The following is an 18,839-nucleotide window of genomic DNA, read 5'->3' on the forward strand; positions in this document are numbered from 1 at the left end:
AGATATATAGGTGACAGATAGCCAGCCTGTGAGATGGGATGCGCCGTGGGCTTATTTAATAGAAGTAGGTTTGACGTTTCAGATTTTTGCGACCTTTTTACCTGGTTTTTCATTTATTTTATTAAACGTGCAAAAAACTATTCTTTAAATGTTAATTACTTTTTTTTTTACTACGTCAGTGGCAAACAAGCATACGGCCCGCCTGATGGTAAGCAGTCTCCGTAGCCTATGTACGCCTGCAACTCCAAAGAATTTACATGCGCGTTGCCGATCTTCCGCGTCGTGCTGGGAGAACATAAAGCCATTCACCTTCGCCATTCGTTTCAGCTTCAGCTCACATAGTATGGACGGTCAGAGATACATTGAACATGGCGTTAAACAATAGTGTTTACCGCAACTGTTTCTTGTGTTTCAGAAACGCGTAGATTTCTGTTTCTGAAACCGTGTCTAAACAAAACGTTTATAGTTAATACGCAGCTTAAAACTTAAGATTACATTCAACATTGAAACTGCTTTGCAGTGCAGCGTTCAATTCAATAATTTAATTCAGAAAATAATTCCATATATCAATAATTAACTTCATTCTATACACTTCATCGCAACGTTGGCCTTTGAAACCTATCTGTAATTCGAATTTACCCAATAATATCATTTTATGTTACCTTTGGGTAGTCAGTTTTTCCGGCAGACTGTTTCGTTTCAGCTTTTGACAATGCTTTAGAAGAAGATTAAGCTCGTATTTGAAGAATCTCTCTGAGAAGAACATGTAAACACGACACGTGTACGAAAAATAGTATTTTATACAATCTTGATATATTTATATCACTATTGTATACAATACTTTTTCCACGTGTCAACTAAAATAATACCTTTTTTACTATTAAACCTAAATAATTAATCAAAATTGCTAAGTATCTCAGTAGACAAAAATGTAGTAAGAAAGACATAAACGCGCTACTATTTAGTCCCGTCCCGCGCCCGTTTAGTCTTTTCTATGGGAGCGCAGCGGCACGTGATTGGTCAATTTATTTTTATAGTTGACTACAGCGTATCGAAATGAATATCATAGTTAAGTTGGGAGTCCATACATGAAAAATACGCAATTATAGTTTGGTATATGAAATCTTAAGTCAACCATTACAGTCGACGAGTAGAAAAATACCTTAACACATTCACTGCCAGCACGAGCATGCATGGGCGCGTACGCTACGAGCGTAGCTCAGGCATGGGCCATGGGCTACGCGGCAAGCGTAGGTCGTGCTGGCAGTGCGTATTGTGTTATGAGGAAACACGAGTGGTCAAGTGGTCATTTCTCCATACAAACGTACTCGACTGTTTCCTCCGTGGTTTTTGAAGCTCAGCAATGATTTTTTCAACACAGAGTACTGTTATTAATATCTGTGTCGGACTGTTTTGCTTTTTTAATATTTTTGTTTTTAAGGCGCTAGTACACTTCAAATATTCTCAAAAACGCCCTAATTTCCAAGGCCGCAAAGACAAGCATGGTATTCAAAACTGACATCAACTAGCCTAAAAAGCAAAACAGTTCGACACAGATAATTTTATTAAGTACCATTTAGACCTCAAAATTTTGTTACATTTGGGTAAGTTTTGGAGGAGGAAACAGTCGAGTACGAAACATCGTTTATTGAGATTTTTACGCAGGATTTTTCGCCTAACCTGGCGTTGACCTTATCGCACTAGTTTAAGCCGCTCTCGTTAGCGAGAGGGATATATTAAATATTTAAATCTCAACTCCCGTATCCTCTTAAGGACAGGAAATAGCCTATATCCTAGTGTAGCGAAATGCGCCTACGAATAAAGAATCCGCCTATCAGGTCGCTGGCAGTGAATGTGTTAACACCAAACACAGGCAAACGCAAAGTTAAACACGTAAACTTATAATACCCCCGGCTGACTGACGGATAATAATTCCTTATTTGCCTATGACTTCGTTCCCCGCGGCGGCTATTTGTATCAACGCTCCCCCTGGGGAGAAAATGATAAATTGCTTTTACAATTAACTGTTATTATTCCATCGCAAAGAACAAAAATACCTCAATTTCCCGCTCGGTTAGAGCTCTTCAAGTTAAGGCGCAATTTATGATCAAAATTAATTTATATTTATATAGAACTATTCCTGTCTGTGACTTCGTTTGCGTAGAATTATTAGTTTCATTGTAAATTCGTCCTGTTGGTCATCCTAAATATGATTGGGCGGATAGAGTGGAGGTAGACCACCGTGAGCTCAGCGTCGGTGAAAGCTGGCGTGACTCAGGATCGAGCAAAATAGCGGACTGACAAGACTCATTTTGGGTCATCGTACCAGCCGAATAACTAAGTATAGTTAATTTTGATTTCACCCCCTTTACATGATGATTTCTACGATAAAAACTATCCTATGTCAATTTCTGGGATTGAAACTGTCTTCCTGGCTCGCACAGCTAAATTGTGGAAGGAACTGTCACCCTTGGGTTTTCTGGAGCGATAACACCTTCAAGAAAAGAGCGTATCCATCTTAAAAGCAGGCAATCTAACGTTGCTTATCATCAGGCGATTCATCAGCTCCAATATCATACCAGATTTAATTCATATATGGATTCGGTGATTTAAAAATCAGGAAGCCACCCACATCGACGGAGTTAGTTATGATTGTTATATTAGTACGAATTGTGTAGTATATATTTAGAATGGATTGTACATTGTAGTACTAAGAGAACGTGTATAGTATTAAGATTCAAATTAGAAAACTTTATTCGAATTATACTTAGGAGTTGCCAGAGTTGAAGTCGCCTCGGGCGATTACGACGTATTTCTGGAGTTTACAGAGTAACGTTGCTTCGTCTTCCGTATTTATGTTACATTTCAATAGTCTGTTTCGGTTCTAAACTTATGTACAGCCAGTAGATAAATTAGAATTGTTAAGATAATACTCAATTTCACTTAATTAATAATAAGTATAAGTTATGCGAAAAACCAACAAACCAAACTTATGTTTTTACAGTTGTTCACTGTCAATCTTGATATTTAAAAATATTACCTACACTTATTCCATCAGTAGTAAAAATAAGCCATATAACACTGTGGTTATGTGGCTCTGAAATAAACCGAAACCGCACCGAAAGCCTTCGCGGAAGCATCAGTAAACCTTATCAAGGTACATTGTACATTAGAAGTTATACAGGCTATTAAAAGTACACAAAACGAATACTTATAGGTACATATTTTAATTTTTTTCTCATCAATTGACATGGTTTATCCCTCGGACACGAATTACAAACTGGCAGTGACGTTCAATCTTGCCAAACGTAAAAAAAAAACATTCAAAGAATGCGTTCAGAAAGCGTAATATTCGAGTTTGAACCTGAGTTTATCAAAGTAAACCCAGAAATCAAAGTTACCCCAATCCACGCTAATTCAGGTTTATCTGAGAAAAAATATGTAGGGACTTTAATGTTTTACAACTCAGATAGATTACCTTGAAACTCCAGCCCAGTTCTTTGGCAGGTCTTCTGGAATGACCATGTCCCAATTTTGGCTTTCGAAGTCTTTCTTGAGGATCTTCGCTGTGATGATCGTTGGCGTTAGTATGCCAATAGGATCATATATTTTTGCTATTGCAGACATTTATTTTAATAAGCTCAAGCTCTGGAATAGTCTGGTAAAGAAGTAACTAATGTATTAAAATATTTTTGGTTCCAGGTGTCGACACGAACGGGTATCGTGTCACACTACGTGCGGCTACAAATAGTGGTGCCCGAAGCCTTCATACTTGGCTCGGGAGAGCACCACGTGGATATGGGCAGCGTCATACACCTCATATGCATCGTTGAGAAGGTCAGTTACATACATACGACTCTCTCTCGGTCGGTCTCTCGGAGTCGGTCGTTCATGTCTGAAGATCGTGGACATCATCAGGCTTGCATCTGGAGCGGATGATCTATCACCACATTTTTTTTAAACATAATGTTAATAAAAAATATCGACATGACAGGTGCCGCCATAAGTCACGTAACTGTTTCAATACATTACTTAAGTTTTGGTTGGCGTTTTCATTAACGATTGTCAACTTGGCTAGGCCCCCAGGTTATTTACAGGGAGAATTCACTATTGCGAGAGTTAGATTGCACGTAAAGTTCATAAACCAAGCATTTATAACTATTCCACGACTTGTCGATTGATTCGAATGTACTAATATTTACATAGCAATCCATCAAAGCGATGCAAGCAAATAACGCAAAATATCCGATATATCGACGGCTTTAAAGTTATGAAATAGTTTATGTACACCCATACACGATTGAAATGAAATGAATTTGATAAAGTTGGCAAACATACATAAGGCATCATCCATTAATTACGTTACACAAAAATTCGAGTTTTTCTTTTTGGACCCCTTTTCCCCCTTGTCACGCTTTTTCCCGTCTAATTGACATGTACTGTCTCATTTGGCATGATCCCCCCTCTCCCTGTTGCTGTGACGTAATATGTGGATGACTCCTACTGAACCATTCAGTTGAAGCATGTTTTAATGTCTGATTTCACATTAAATGACATAAAAGCAACTGAATATGACCGTAAATAATAAATTAGGCTCTAATATTTACTTAATCCCGCTGGCTATTTTATTTACCTATTCACCAGTATCGCCGATAGTTTTTTGCTGCAGTTTCTTTCGTCATGATACTGTAAACTTTGGTGTATATACCTATAAAGATCCCTATTATGTACAATATAAACGCAATTTTTCTGTGTGTCCCGCAAATTTTTCCTCTGAGTTATGAAAAGGAAAATATGAACTGTAAGTAAGCAAATATTCTTTGTTGCACCACATATGTACAAAACAAATAGAATATAGTATTTTACCTACATTATAGAATAGAAAATGTTACCTGTATTATTCACCTCAGGGTTGAAAACACTCCGTGTCTAGAAATGTCCAATCTAAGTCGTAAATGACGTGGAGCTGACCGAGTGTTAAACCAAACTAGGTCAAATTTACTTTCAGTTCGGCTCTGCATTTATCCCGCTAGCATCAGTTAAATTCGTGCTATAATGCCTTTGTATTTACAAATATACATATGTATTTAACTGTTTATCGTAAACTAAAACAAATCTCCGCATGATGCATTAAGCCTTTCCACTGAGGCAGAGATGAGCGGAGATGAGAGGAGACGCGCTGAAATCAACTAACAACATTGCTTGTAATGCATCTCTTCCGCTCCGCTGGATTACAATCAATATTATTGATTAAAAGTCGGCTGAATTTCACTTCCCTTACAAAAGGAGTTTCATTCTCATTTAAAAACTACGTGTTGGATTGTCATGAAACTTTGCACATTTATTGACATGAGGTAAAACAAACGAAATAAAGCAAAAACAAATTTTGTAAGAAAAACTTGAATTCGCTTTATTATTTTATTTTAACTATGGTATCTCAACTAATAACATAACTACATATACCTTATCCTATTGTACAAAGTTTCAGATTAATCTAGCTAGTCGTTTTAAAATGAGATGCTGGGGACCCTTAATACTCGCACGTCTCCGCTTGAGTGCAAATGCACCCTTAAGTGCCAATTACGTTACATCCACACTTTATCAGGCCTGTACCCCTAGTGCAAATTTATTCGATGGCGTAACGTGACGTACGCGTTTTCGTTAAGTCGCATTTTGTATGGGATTTTGAGTTTCCAAAACATTCCGCTTGGCGCGCTGTGTCTAAATCCCATACTAAATGAGACTTAACACAAACGCATATGTCACGTTTCGAAATCGAATAAATTTACACTAGGGGCTCAGATATCAGTCCCGACGTCGGGCCCCAGCAAAAGTATTTTTCTGTTTCACCAAATATCAGCACATCGTTAACAGTATTTGAAAAGTAAGGAGTTAAGGATGTGCTGATATTCCGTGAAACGGAAAACGATTATACGGGACTGACTTCGGGCCCGATATCGGGAAGTGTAATTGGCCCGTAAAGCCTGGCGATTTTCTGAACTAATTTTCTTTGAGTCTTAGGACTAAATTTAAAAATGGAAAAAAAATATCATCGTTTGCAGACGTTTCTGCTTGTTGAAAATTAATTTAGCATGGGTAGCACATCGTTACTGGTGAATTTCCAATATGACTTGGAACTCCGGTAGCCGTCTAAGAAGTGTAATGTTCTTACAGTAGATGTCGCTAGGGTCCCCTAGATCCATATGGTGGGAAAATTTGCTGCCTATGGGTGAGGTCTTGGTGGCTCAGATGGCAGAGCGCTGGAGTATCGATCCAGAGGCCGAGGGTTCAAGTCTCACCCAAGACAGTAATTTTTCCACTTTTAAATTTATTCTAAGCTTAATAGCATCGTTCGCAGACGTTTCTGCCTTTTAAAAATTAATTTATGTCTAAGACCTTGGTTCTCCCGTAATTTATATTTTCAGTACGGGTTGTGGTAGAGACTCTTGCGAGGAGTTTAGTTCAACTCCGATGATGATACTTCTACAATAATCTTTTAGGTCAGGTTTAGGGCAAAACCAGTAGGTACGTGTGACATGCATGTATGTGTAGCTGGCCTTCACTTTGGGGCCTGTTTACACATTGATTTAGTGTTTATTGTGAGTTCGTATATTTGTTACTTGCTACTTGCGTTTAGTGGCAAATGTATGAACTCACAATAAACATTAATCAATGTGTAAACAGTCCCCAAAGTGAACGCCAGGACACTTACTCCGCAGCCATAGTAGCCACACCTACCAGTTTTGACTATATATGGATCTTCCGAAATGTAATTTAAACGAAGCCAAATACACACACTCACTACCCACACAAACACACGATCACACCCAAACTTGAAAAACATGTTTAGATCTTTTAGTTTAGTTATTCTGTTTTTTATAGTTTAATAATTTTAGTAATAAGCACTGTATCTACTAATGTGAAAATACATAGTTGTAAATCGATTTCGCAGACTTCCAAGATACAGGCTCGGCCTAGTTTGAAGTCTGATGGATATATCTCTCACATGTATACCACCTTTATGTTAATGAATTATTTGTATTTGTAAATCCAAGCAGTTAGAATGAAAAAAAACTTATAGGAGAATAATAAAACAGTCTAGAGCACTAAAAAATTCAATATTATTTAGCGATATAAATCTGCTAACAAACAAAACTAATAAATTATCGTTTGAACTAGCTGCGCCTAAAAAGCTGACGTGGTAAGTTAGCAATTTGCGATAAACACTAAATTATCGCGGTTAGTTAGCTTAATGTTTAAGTGGGTGAAAATAATAAGTTGGCGTTAAGGGCAGTGTTAAAATTAGTTACGGAAATAACAATATTGTAGCACATACAACAGATTTCCAAACCCATAGCAAAGATATAACTCCGTATAAGATATAAAGTCTAAGAAAAAAACGTGCCTCGAAATATAAAGAAAAATTTAATAGATGGCTCGAATAGATGGCGATATACCTTTGGCCTATACTCAAGTAAATGGCTACACCGTTTGATATTTAATACATCAGTGAAAGAACAAAGGTTACATAGCCATATGTCATTCTAGGAATTTTAGTCCTGTGTCGAGTAAATTTACTGCCATTGCTAGTTATGTTTAACTAAATTTAGCTGACTACAAAATTTACTTTAATAATACGCCTCTATACTCATTATCTTTGCCCATAGGGCCATAGGTAGCTACGAATAGCTACCTTTCCACAGCTTGGTGATAGGTAGAATTTGATTAGTGTTAACCTCTCGTGTGAATGATAAGAAAGTTCTCGAGACCGATTTTTTCTGCTCTATACGGCACGACCTAAGTTTGAATCCAGGATTTATGACTACCACACATTTACGAAACGTTAATAGTTAATAATAACTTTCAAGAGGAGTTTCAAGGCTAGACTCAATAATTGGCTTATTGAGCGGCCGTGTTTTAGTGTCGAGGAACACATAGACAATATACGCACACATTTGCATTTCATTTTTGGTCGTACTTTTGAAGTTTGACAGTCGTTCTATACAATACTATTTATCTTAAAATTAGGTCGAATGAAAAAATAAAATAAAAATACACGTGAGGCTATGTGGGGGAGGGGGGTTAGCCAAGAACCTCACCAAATATCACGAAGGGGGACGGGGGGATCAAAAGTAGCCGCAAAAACCTCGCGTGATTTGTGCACAAGTCCTATGAGTACGAGTTGAATGAGTATGAAAGACACTTTCAAAGAAACGACCTATGATTAATAAACCTAAGTAACCCCAATAAGTAAACCCAATAGTAGAAATAAGGTTATATCCACATATTGTACAAGTAAAATGCTAATGCATTCGGAAAAACCTGATTTCAATCAATAAAACGAAACATTCCCATTCAAACATTCCCAGGTCAAATTCTGCAAATAACAATAACGACTTTCCGCCATTTTCTCCAGTCGTTACGACCCCCAATCTGGGTCCGATCTATACCCGAATTCAATCTCCCTGTCCCCGTCGCGCCAGCGTTATGTTTAACTGGATTGACAGAGACGGACATTAAAATTCGTTGAAGTTGGCGTAGATATGTGTCTAAGTAGATCACGCAAATGTATCTACGAGTACTTCGCGTGACATGATTTCAAAGGCCATTATGGAATTCAACTTTTGGTCAAATCCAATTCTAATACATTCCCTGAATTGAAAATACATCGCGAGTATCGTGCCATTCAATTCTATCCAATATCAGAATAATAAGTAAGTGTAAGTGCTTTGGTGTAATGACATACTGTAAACTTACATTGTATTTAAGTGAATAAATGAAATGAAATAAATAAATAAAAACGGCCAAGAGCATGTCGGGCCACGCTCAGTGTAGGGTTCCGTAGTTACTCTTCCGTCACAATAAGCTAAACTGGAGCTTAAAGTATAGTAAATTATTAACCAAGGGATGAAACGGTACCTTTCACCCGAGTTAAACAAATAGGCAAATTTGCATAATCAGTACCTAATTAAAGTAAGTCTTTTTACTATGAAGGGAAAACTTTTTGCGATAACTCAAAAACAGCTAAACTGATCATGTCCGCTATAGTTTTCATTTAATGTCTTTCTTAAGCTCTACTTCCACGATTTTTTTCATATTTTTTGGACCTATGGTTCAAAAGTTAGAGGGGGGGAGACATTTTTTTTTCTTTCGGAGCGATTATCTCCGAATATATTCGCTTTATCAAAAAATGTTTCTTGAAAACCCCTATTAGTTTTGAAAGACCTTTCCAACGATACCCCACACTCTCGGGTTGAAGCGAAAAAAAAAATTCACCCCCACTTTACGTGTAGGGGAGGAACCCTAACAAAAATTAATTTTTTAGATTTTATTGTACGACTTTGTCGGCTTCATTGATTTATATATCCATGCCAAACTTCAGCTTTCTAGCACTAACGACCACGGAGCAAAGCCTCGGACAGACAGACAGACGGACATGGCGAAACTATAAGGGTTCCTAGTTGACTACGGAACCCTAAAAACGGTTAAATGCAAAAAAAATATAAACGTTGTTTGAACACCTAATTGAATAATTAGGTGTTTAAACAACGGTTATTTCTCATAATTAAGAAACAGCTTAATTACCTTATTATATAACTTAACTGGATAAACTGCCGTATGTCTATCAGTTAAAAAAAAAAATTCATACCGGGCTTCTTTTTATGGTCACAACTTTTTTCTTTAGATTAACACTTATAGTCTGTCTATCGGGGTATATATCTGTGAATATAGGCTTTACTGCCGGAATTTTACGAGCGCCGTAAAGGCTTGTTTTATTGGCACGCACGGCAATATGCCGCGGACACGCCATTCGCGACACGTTCGAGTATGTCGCTTAATTAGGAGTGGTTCACAGCTCAGGCTATTGAATTTCATCAAAAGCTGCAGTCTTTTTACAAGCTTTTATTTAATTTGACATGTTTGTATGCATGTTCGGGTCAAATCTTGCAAGCTAAATTGACTGAACTACGTCCAAAAAAGAGGTATGGGCATTGTGAATGTCATCTCGCTTTGTGTGGTAGGGCACAGCCAGTGGATGTCATTCCAGATCTAGAGCAGAACCCAACTGGAGCAGTACGTCCACCTTACAGAAAACAGCAGCCAAATAACACTAGACCCTACTCATAGTGTTGTGTTCCTGCCGGTGAGTAAGGTTGCCAGAGCTTAACGAGGGGGGGGCGGGTTTAGGGTTGGCAACGCGCATGTAACTCCTCTGGAGTTGCAGGCGTACATAGGCTACGGAGACTGCTTACCATCAGGCGGGCCGTATGCTTGTTTGCCACCGACGTAGTATAAAAAAAAATTATTCTATTGAGCTGAAATTTAACATAATTGTAAGTTGCAATGCAATATTGTGGTACTATCGAGCTGATGTGATAATGGACACAGGCGGTATCCATAGGAACTCCGTGATAAAACAAAGCAACCTAACTATGTTCCTGTGTTTCAGTTTGTTCGAATGGTCTCGATGAGTATTAGGAATATTATTTAGCATAACTAAACAAAAAAATAAAAAAACTAGATTATTCATCTTTATTTTGATTAGCGATCACAGTGGCGACATGGTAACCAGTCAGCCGTTCACCGTCAGCATTTTCACCTTGTGTCTTTTTACTAAAATCATTTCACTAACAACTGTTTTTTTTCTAATTCCAGAGTCCAACACCCCCTCAATACGTGTTCTGGTACCACAACGACCGCATGATTAACTACGACGCGACGCGCGGCGGCATCACGGTGGAGACGGAGCCGGGTGCGCGCACGCAGAGCAGGCTCACCGTGCGTGATGCCACGCTGAAGGACTCCGGGAATTACACGTGCAGCGCGAGCAATACGGAGCCGGCTAGCATACACGTGTTCGTGTCTGAGGGGAGTAAGTATCATCATATGTATTATTGGTGTGTTAGATGCCACGCTGAAGGACTCCGGGAACTACACGTGCAGCGCGAGCAATACGGATACAAGAACATGCCGGCATTGCACCAATTCCTAATTTCTAAAGCAGGAGACGGCATAACTAAGAGCTAGGATAACCCCCGACAACCTGGAGTACCTGGAAAATAATAAAGATGTGACGCCTTATACAAGTGAACAATCTTTAAACTTTTGTCGCTGTTTTATTTTTTGTGATTTAAAAGCAATACTAGATTGGTATTCATTTTGTCCAAAGCCTCAACATGTATGTTACTTGTGAAAGATATCTAAATGACTAATCCCACGGTATATGATGTCAGTTCAATGATGGCCATTTATATCTAAGCCAAGTCAACTAATTGAGATAAATTTTGTGGTAAAATATTTTTTTCAAGAATTAATTTTGTCAATGACCCAACTTTGCCTACCAGTCGCCCGATTTTTTCTAAACCCCCCATTTTATTTTCCAGGCAACAAAATGGCCGCGATCCTCCGACGGAACGAGAGCGCCATCACGGGCATCGCGTCGAGCGTGACGTGCATGCTGCTGTTAGCGTCCGTGCTGCTGCAGTGCGGCCTGCGATGACGGATCGAGGTGCAGGAGTAGGCTACAGTGTCCTTTAGATTAGGAACGTTGTGGAGTAAGAGGGATTAGATAGACACCTGATAACTAGGTTACCATCACATGGCGATAGTGACTTGCCTGCTGCTGCTGGCGTCCGTGCTGCTGCAGAGCGGCCTACGATGACGGAGCGAGGTGCAGGAGTAGGCTACAGTGTCCTTTAGATTAGGAACGTTGTGGAGTAAGGGGGGTTAGGTAGACACCTGATAGCTAGGTCACCATCACATCGCGATAGTGACGTGCCTGCTGCTGGCGTCCGTGCTGCTGCAGTGCGGCCTGCGATGACGGAACGAAGCGATTGAATTGTGTGGCGAGGCGTAGGATAGTGTCCTTTAGGTTAGACCGAGCGTTGTGGAGTAGGCAGACACCTGAAAGGTTTAGCGTATTCCATTCCCAAGAATTTAGCGATTATTTGGTAGTTGGCTCATATTTTGTATGTTGTTAGTCGAATGCTATTTCAAAATCTAACAACAACCTGATGTCTGTATGTTCGTTAGTAGTTCCGCGGAAGCGTCCTTCTGAAGGAATCTCAAAATGTCAATATTGCTTTAGGTACTTAGCCAATATATATTAATCTCGTCAAAGTAGTCGGCTCACGTTTTATTTTCTGCTACTCGTAATTGAACGCTATTTGAAGAAGTCACTGCAGTTGTGTGGTCGTTCGAACTATATGCAATGCCATTTTCTGCATTTTAGCCAGTAATTGCGGGACAACTGTCAACAACTAAAAAACAAAATTCATAGCGCAGGCTTCATAGTTACCTACTTCATTTAAAGACAGTAAACAAAATATGCTTCTTCAAAGAATACACGAAAAGCATCTTCTGGATGTGGTTCTGGTTTAAATAGAAATAGACCATATACACAGACAGATTGTAGAGGTCCTACAATCTACTAATTTGGAACTTGAAAATATGGTCTACGATTGAATGGGACTAGGATTAGGTATTTTCAGAAAGTGATAACAACAACTGCTCATACTGCCGGGCACAGGCACGTCCATCATGCACGATAATAATAAACGTCAAATATCTACGTTTATTAGACTAGTCAATATTGATACCTGCCGCCGAAAATGGCGTCACCTACGGCATCAACAATTAAATTGGGTCCTTCACATTACATAATAAAGCCTCCCCAGTAATATATAATCATTCCTCTTGGCTTTGTTATTCTCATGTATAGGGTGACCGTTCAGTATAGTATGAAAAAATTAGTTCCTGTTAAATTCCGCAACATGGCGCATGATCATATATTACTGGTCAGGCTTTACGAGTTTCTTATACGATTTGGGATGAGACACTATGACATGTGCAAAATAAAAAATTGTCTACGATCGTTTATGTCAAATGATACCTATTCGAATATTTAATTTCAGATACATTCAATCATAAATTCATCAAGGATGCGATATTGTGCGTGTTAGGTAGGTACATATTTATGTCTCGTGTGGTATTTTTGAGGTAAGAAAATCGTACCATGTAAATGGCTCTCAATTGTTGAGATACAATATATTTTCTGCTAAAGGAACAACAGGAAAATGTGGTAGGTACCTACTCCTAATCAATCTTACTCTACAACTGTTACCAAATAGTTTATCGACTAAGGCTCGTTCGATTTCTTCCGAAGAACTTTTCTACCAAATAGCGAATTATTTATCTCGTAACAGTTAGTACATCTAATCCTTGACATTATTAATTATTTATTTAACTTAGAACATGAAGACTAACTCATAGACACTGTCTCGTTACAGCAACATTCAGCGCCATCTATTAATCGATAGTTATTTTGATAAAGAGGTCTAAGCATCGAATAAAAAGGAAGGAACTGAGACCTACTTCAAAATAATTTACCTTCAGATAAACAGATGGCGCTACAAACTCGAAAGCAGAGGTCTAGGCGCCGAACAAAATGGGGGATTACGACCTGCTGCGTTATTGAGGCCATCAGACAATAAGCAAAGCAAAATATTGGACAAACGCAATTTTGTATAGACATCGCATACAAAAAGAGAAAACGTTTTTCTACTTCGAAATATTTTCCATTCACCATGTTTTTTTCGTATGTTATTGACACAATGAAAAACTAGGCTTATAATAGGTTTTCTTTTCTTTTCGAAAAATACAATACAAAAAAAATTAAGCGAAACCTATAATATTTTATGCTGAAGAGATCGACATCCAAATCAAAGTGATTTGTTTGTTAGTGGAAAACGTTTTCTCCCGAAATGTAATTTCATAGAAAAAGTACCGTTACTTCGCAAAGCTATTCTTCCCTCTTAGTTCTTGAGATATCTTGCCATGTGGTAGACGGACATAGGGCAGAATTGCTTAGCAATTAGGCTGATGATGCTCATATTAAACCTTCAAACCTTCAAGAAAAGAGCGTACTGTCATCTTAAACACTTACAACCCCTCTGGTGTTGCAGCGGTGTCACCATGGTTCCATTTTAGTCGCCTGTCACTATATCCGTCACTTTCGCACTTACATACTTGTTAGAACGTGACAGGTATGGTGACAAATGACAAAGAGCCGACCATCTTAGCCCGACTGGTGTCTATGGGCGGCGGTAATCGCTTACCATCAGGTGATCCGTCTGGTCGTTTGCCTCCTATATCTTCAAAAATATATATTGAAGTGTAAGGTCAACATGATTATCTTTATAATGAAAATAAAATCAAGGATTAGATGTACTAACAAATCAATTCCTCATTAAACATAAATAGACGAATTGTAATTACTAGTGTAGTCTATAATAAATATCGGAGAATAAATATGTATCCTAAAATATTAATCTATGTAAAAGAATGTTCGTTTGTATATTATGTTATACGTAGGTAAGACAATGTGCAATAAAGGTAATATCAATTAGAAAAAATTACAACAGTAATATCAAAATCATTTTTAAAATTATTTGGCTTTTTAATTGTTTAACATCGTTATAATTTCTTCGAAATATTATACAGATGGCGCCAGCACAGGTTTTCCTGTCCTTCCTAGAATTGTCAAATTCTTTTTTATTAAATGGCCTGGATGCTAGTCATTGGAGCCAAATCTCATAGAACAAAACAAGTGAAAACCAATGCTGGCGCCAAGTGGATACATGTATAAACATACATATATTATATTACTATACTCTGTCACATATAGCGGACATCTGCGATTAAAAGTTTATTTCAAAAATATTAACAGTGGCATTACGCTCAATGTAATCTATAAGTTGGTCACCAACTCACCAAATCTAAAGTATAACTCTATTCTAGTATAGATACATGAATTCAAACTTAAGTCAATTACGAAAAATCTGAAATATGTATACCTATCAGTTATCAATGCGTATAATTTACTATTTTAGAATGGGAAACCCACTTATTAAATCATTTGAGATAACTATTTAATTTACGTATATACATATTATCCTAAAATGATACTGGGAAATTAGTTGGTACTATTGGGTAGCTGATCGGTCACCTAATCCTTTGTAGTTATTTAAATTATATAGCATACTTAATCATTTGTTTTATCCTAACGTCAACTGGGATGAATATGGGCGGCTGGGGTGAATAGAGACAAAACTTAAAATGTGATTTACCGAACAATTTCTTAAAACATACCAACACAAATTGTATCACTTGATTGAAAATAATAATTGATTTTGTATAATACAATTTGTCTGGGTAGTTATTAACAAAATATCAGGTAAATCACGTTTTAAGTTATGTCCCTATTCACCCCAGAATAGTGTACCTATTCACCCCGGTTGATGCGATTTTCACCCTCGTGAAATGACATTTTATTTTAATGTTTTTGCACTGTCACTTATAGAACACAGAGATTGGATGGAAATTAAAAATATATTTAGTTTAGTGACTGCTCGGCATTAGTCACTATTCTTCATCAAAAGTCTTAAATGTAAAAATAAATAGGTAGTAACTTCATTCCAAGGAATAAAAATCTAGAAATATTTGAGCTGTGTAGATGAGTTTTAACAAGCATGACAATTCTAAAATAAGTAACAAGTGTGCGCAGTGCACTCAAATACAGATCAATTCACAACAGCTGGCACGAATGGAGGAGTGAATGAAAATATCTATGTGTGTCACATTCCAATAAAATGGCGGCTCTGACTGTATACCGATACAGGGCTAACCACGAAAATCGAAGTTCGTCAATTGCGGGCATTTTTCTCTGTCACTCTAATTACGTCTCGGTGAGAGTAAAAGAGAAAGATCCCCGCAAATTGCGAATTTCGGTTTTCGCGGTAGGCCCCCAGGTGTCACTCATACAATGAAATTTTCGTTCATTTCATTCAAGCCCGCTTTCTTGAATCGACTGTAGGGCTAAGATGGTCGGCTCTTTATCATTTGTCACCATGCCTGTCACGTTCTAACAAGTATGTAAGTGCGAAAGTGACGGGCATAGTGACAGGTGATACAAATGCGACCATGATACCGTTGCTGTATACTAAAGTGTTTGTCAACTTGTTAAAAGTAAACGAAGATTTTTATCATATACTTAAAAGTGTATGGGAAATCTTGATCTAGGTAATAATAGATAAAAAACATAGATAAATACTATCAGTATACTTGTATAATAAAATATAGGTAATGTTTGAAATAAATGAAATTTGTTACTTTATTTAATGTAAATATGGATTATTTAAATGAAGAGTAGATAATTATATCGATTAAGTATTGTAAATATTTGTCAGTGTTATTTAAATTACTGTACAAACAATTTTGGTGATCTGTATGCAATAAAGATTTCTCCGGATTTAGTGTTTTTCATTTATAAATTAAGCAATCATCATCGCCATCCCACGCAGACTAGCTTCCATATATGGTAGGATCAACTAGATGTGATATACATGTGCGCCCGTAAGGGACAGAACATAGGCAATGCGCTAAATTAAAAACCCGTTTTAACATTCCTGACAACATACCAAAAACAACCTACGTAATTTGGTCGGGTTATTTGTTGCTCACCATGAGCCATACTAAAATTTACGGTGAGTAATAAAAAAAAAACTGCGACAAGGACAAATAATCATAGCGCTTTCTCTGCTACGCCTACTGAAAGTTCCATAAGAGCATGTCGTTCGGTCATCTGCCGGTTCTACCATTTCATCCCTATACTTATTGTACCTCTACGCTAGCTTCTAAGCTAGTAATATGGAATATTACGCGAAATTCTGCGTAGGGGGCGCCACTACCACAATCCATCACAATCTGAGCAGTGGCGGATTAACCGAACAGCAGAAAAAGCATATGCTAAGGGCCCCGCGCCTAGGGGGGCCCCGCGCTCCGACCCTGACCATGCGATTTCGGCACGCGGAACCGGCCAGGTTCTAGTAGAACTCGCACTCCGCGGATCCTGTACATTTTATTTACAATGTATTTTTTTCGTAAGTCAGTCACAATATTGTTCAATTATTATTATCATGTCTATTTTTCTTTATAAGGATACCAAATTTAAAGAATTTTTAGGCTTACGAAAAGACCAAGAGCAGAGTTTAGCATAAAACCGAGAGTGTCTCGAAACTTTTGTGCATGGCTAAGCTGTGCAGGACAGCAGAGCTCGGAAACGAACAAAAGAAGATACTGTGTTAAAAAACATATTAGTGAAAATCAAGGAAGGATGATTTATTTATTTATTATGTCAAATAACAAATTGCACCTTACAGCTAATGCCTAATGATGATCAGCTTTGGGCCCGTAATAGGCCAAAGGACGCGCTCCTCTACAGCTGGCCGAGCGCCCAAAATATGCCGAGTTGCTGCAAGCAAAGCCGTTATAAAAAGAAAACAGCGGGGCCCCTATGCAGGGCTTTGCATTCGCGTAGGCCGGGTGTAAAGCCCTACATAGGGTCCGATACCCAAAGCATCCCAGCAAGTCGCACTTTCGAGCAAGAACTAAGGCCGAGCAGCAGGCGAGCCGAGATCACATTGGTTCAATTCCAAACTCTGTTCTCCTACAATTCAGCCTTTGCATGGTGGCGCGCCGCCATAGAACGCTCCGAGCCTCCACCCTTATACGGAGCTCGGCCTACGGCCTCGTTCACACTCTGGCATTGGTTTCATTCTAGGCTCTGCTTTCCTGCAGCTTGGCCTTCAGCTTCGCACGGGAACGCTACGAAATCGTTTGGTCCGGATATTCAGCTCGTGGGGCTCAGCCTTCGGCCTTGTTTTTTAGCTCACTTAGCCATTAGTTCCCACTTCTTAGATCCGACTCACGTTTCACCTATTTTTACAAGCTTTTATTAAACTTAATAATATTCATGTTGTTAAACAGTATCTCTACATGCTTTTATTTAACTTGCAATACTCGATAAGTTGTTTTCAAAATCTGAAAACTATTTTTTTGACCATTTGTCAATATTTGTTGGTAAAAATTCACTTACTAGGGAAAAATCGGTGACAATACAATGTTATCCACCTGATCTGGTGATGAAAACCGAAGGTAAGGAGGACACCTATATAGAAGAATTGAACTGTGATAAAATAACAACTTCATTAAGATTAGGCACTTTTATAATGGCTAAAAAAAAAATTTTTTTTCTTTCGGAGCGATTATTACCGAAAGTAATAACTTTATAAAAAAAGGTTTTTGAAGATCGTTATTCGGTTTTGGAATACCTTATCCAACCATACGCCACACTATAGGGTCAAAGCAAAAAAATCAAAGAAAAAATATTTTGTATGGGAGGTACCCTAATTTTTTTATAGTTTTTATTTTACCGTTCTATCGCAATGCATGATTTTTGTATCCATGCCCAATTACGGCTATCTAGCACTAACGATCGCGGAGCAAACCCTCGGACAGACGGACATGGCGAAACTATAAGAGTTTCCAGGTGACTAGGAAACCCTAAAAAATACACTGCATAACATGTTAATAACTAATCGAGAACGAGTCGAAAAAGATTAAGACAGCGTAAAAATATTGTGATGGTACTGAATCCTCGGGGTGCGAGTCCGACTCGCACTTAATCATTTTTTTTTAACCAGGGGGCCCCGCAAGCTATTGTGCTAAGGGCCCCGCGCCTTCTTAATCCGCCCCTGAATCTGAGGGTCTACCGCGAAACAAGAAAATCTAACCTCTCTATCACTCTTGCATATTCGAGCGATAAAGAGGCAGATAACTAAATATCGTTTTTTGCGTTTCCTTGTAGGCCCTTTGTAAACAAACCGCATAGATACATAAACGTCATATTTTATTATCTGTGAAAACTTGTTTTTTCTGATTTTTTTTTTCACTGCACCCACATGCGAGAATTTTGTTTTGCCCTATGGTTGACTGTTAGT

At 38.1% G+C, this 18,839-nt stretch overlaps 1 protein-coding gene across 1 annotated transcript in view; it reads left to right on the forward strand.

Moving 5' to 3' along the window:
• The window catches only part of LOC133527561 (hemicentin-1-like), a 443,871-nt gene extending 427,562 nt beyond the window's left edge, over nucleotides 1-16,309 (forward strand). The window contains exons 7-9 of the mRNA XM_061864618.1: nucleotides 3,703-3,837; nucleotides 10,657-10,873; nucleotides 11,385-16,309. Coding sequence (XP_061720602.1) covers nucleotides 3,703-3,837; nucleotides 10,657-10,873; nucleotides 11,385-11,500 — 468 coding nt within the window. The 3' untranslated portion in view covers nucleotides 11,501-16,309. The remainder of the gene's footprint in view (nucleotides 1-3,702; nucleotides 3,838-10,656; nucleotides 10,874-11,384) is intronic.
• The last annotated feature ends 2,530 nt before the right edge of the window (nucleotides 16,310-18,839 follow it).

This window comes from Cydia pomonella, chromosome 18 (genome assembly GCF_033807575.1).
Source record: "Cydia pomonella isolate Wapato2018A chromosome 18, ilCydPomo1, whole genome shotgun sequence".
NCBI classification, from domain to species: Eukaryota; Metazoa; Arthropoda; class Insecta; order Lepidoptera; family Tortricidae; genus Cydia; species Cydia pomonella.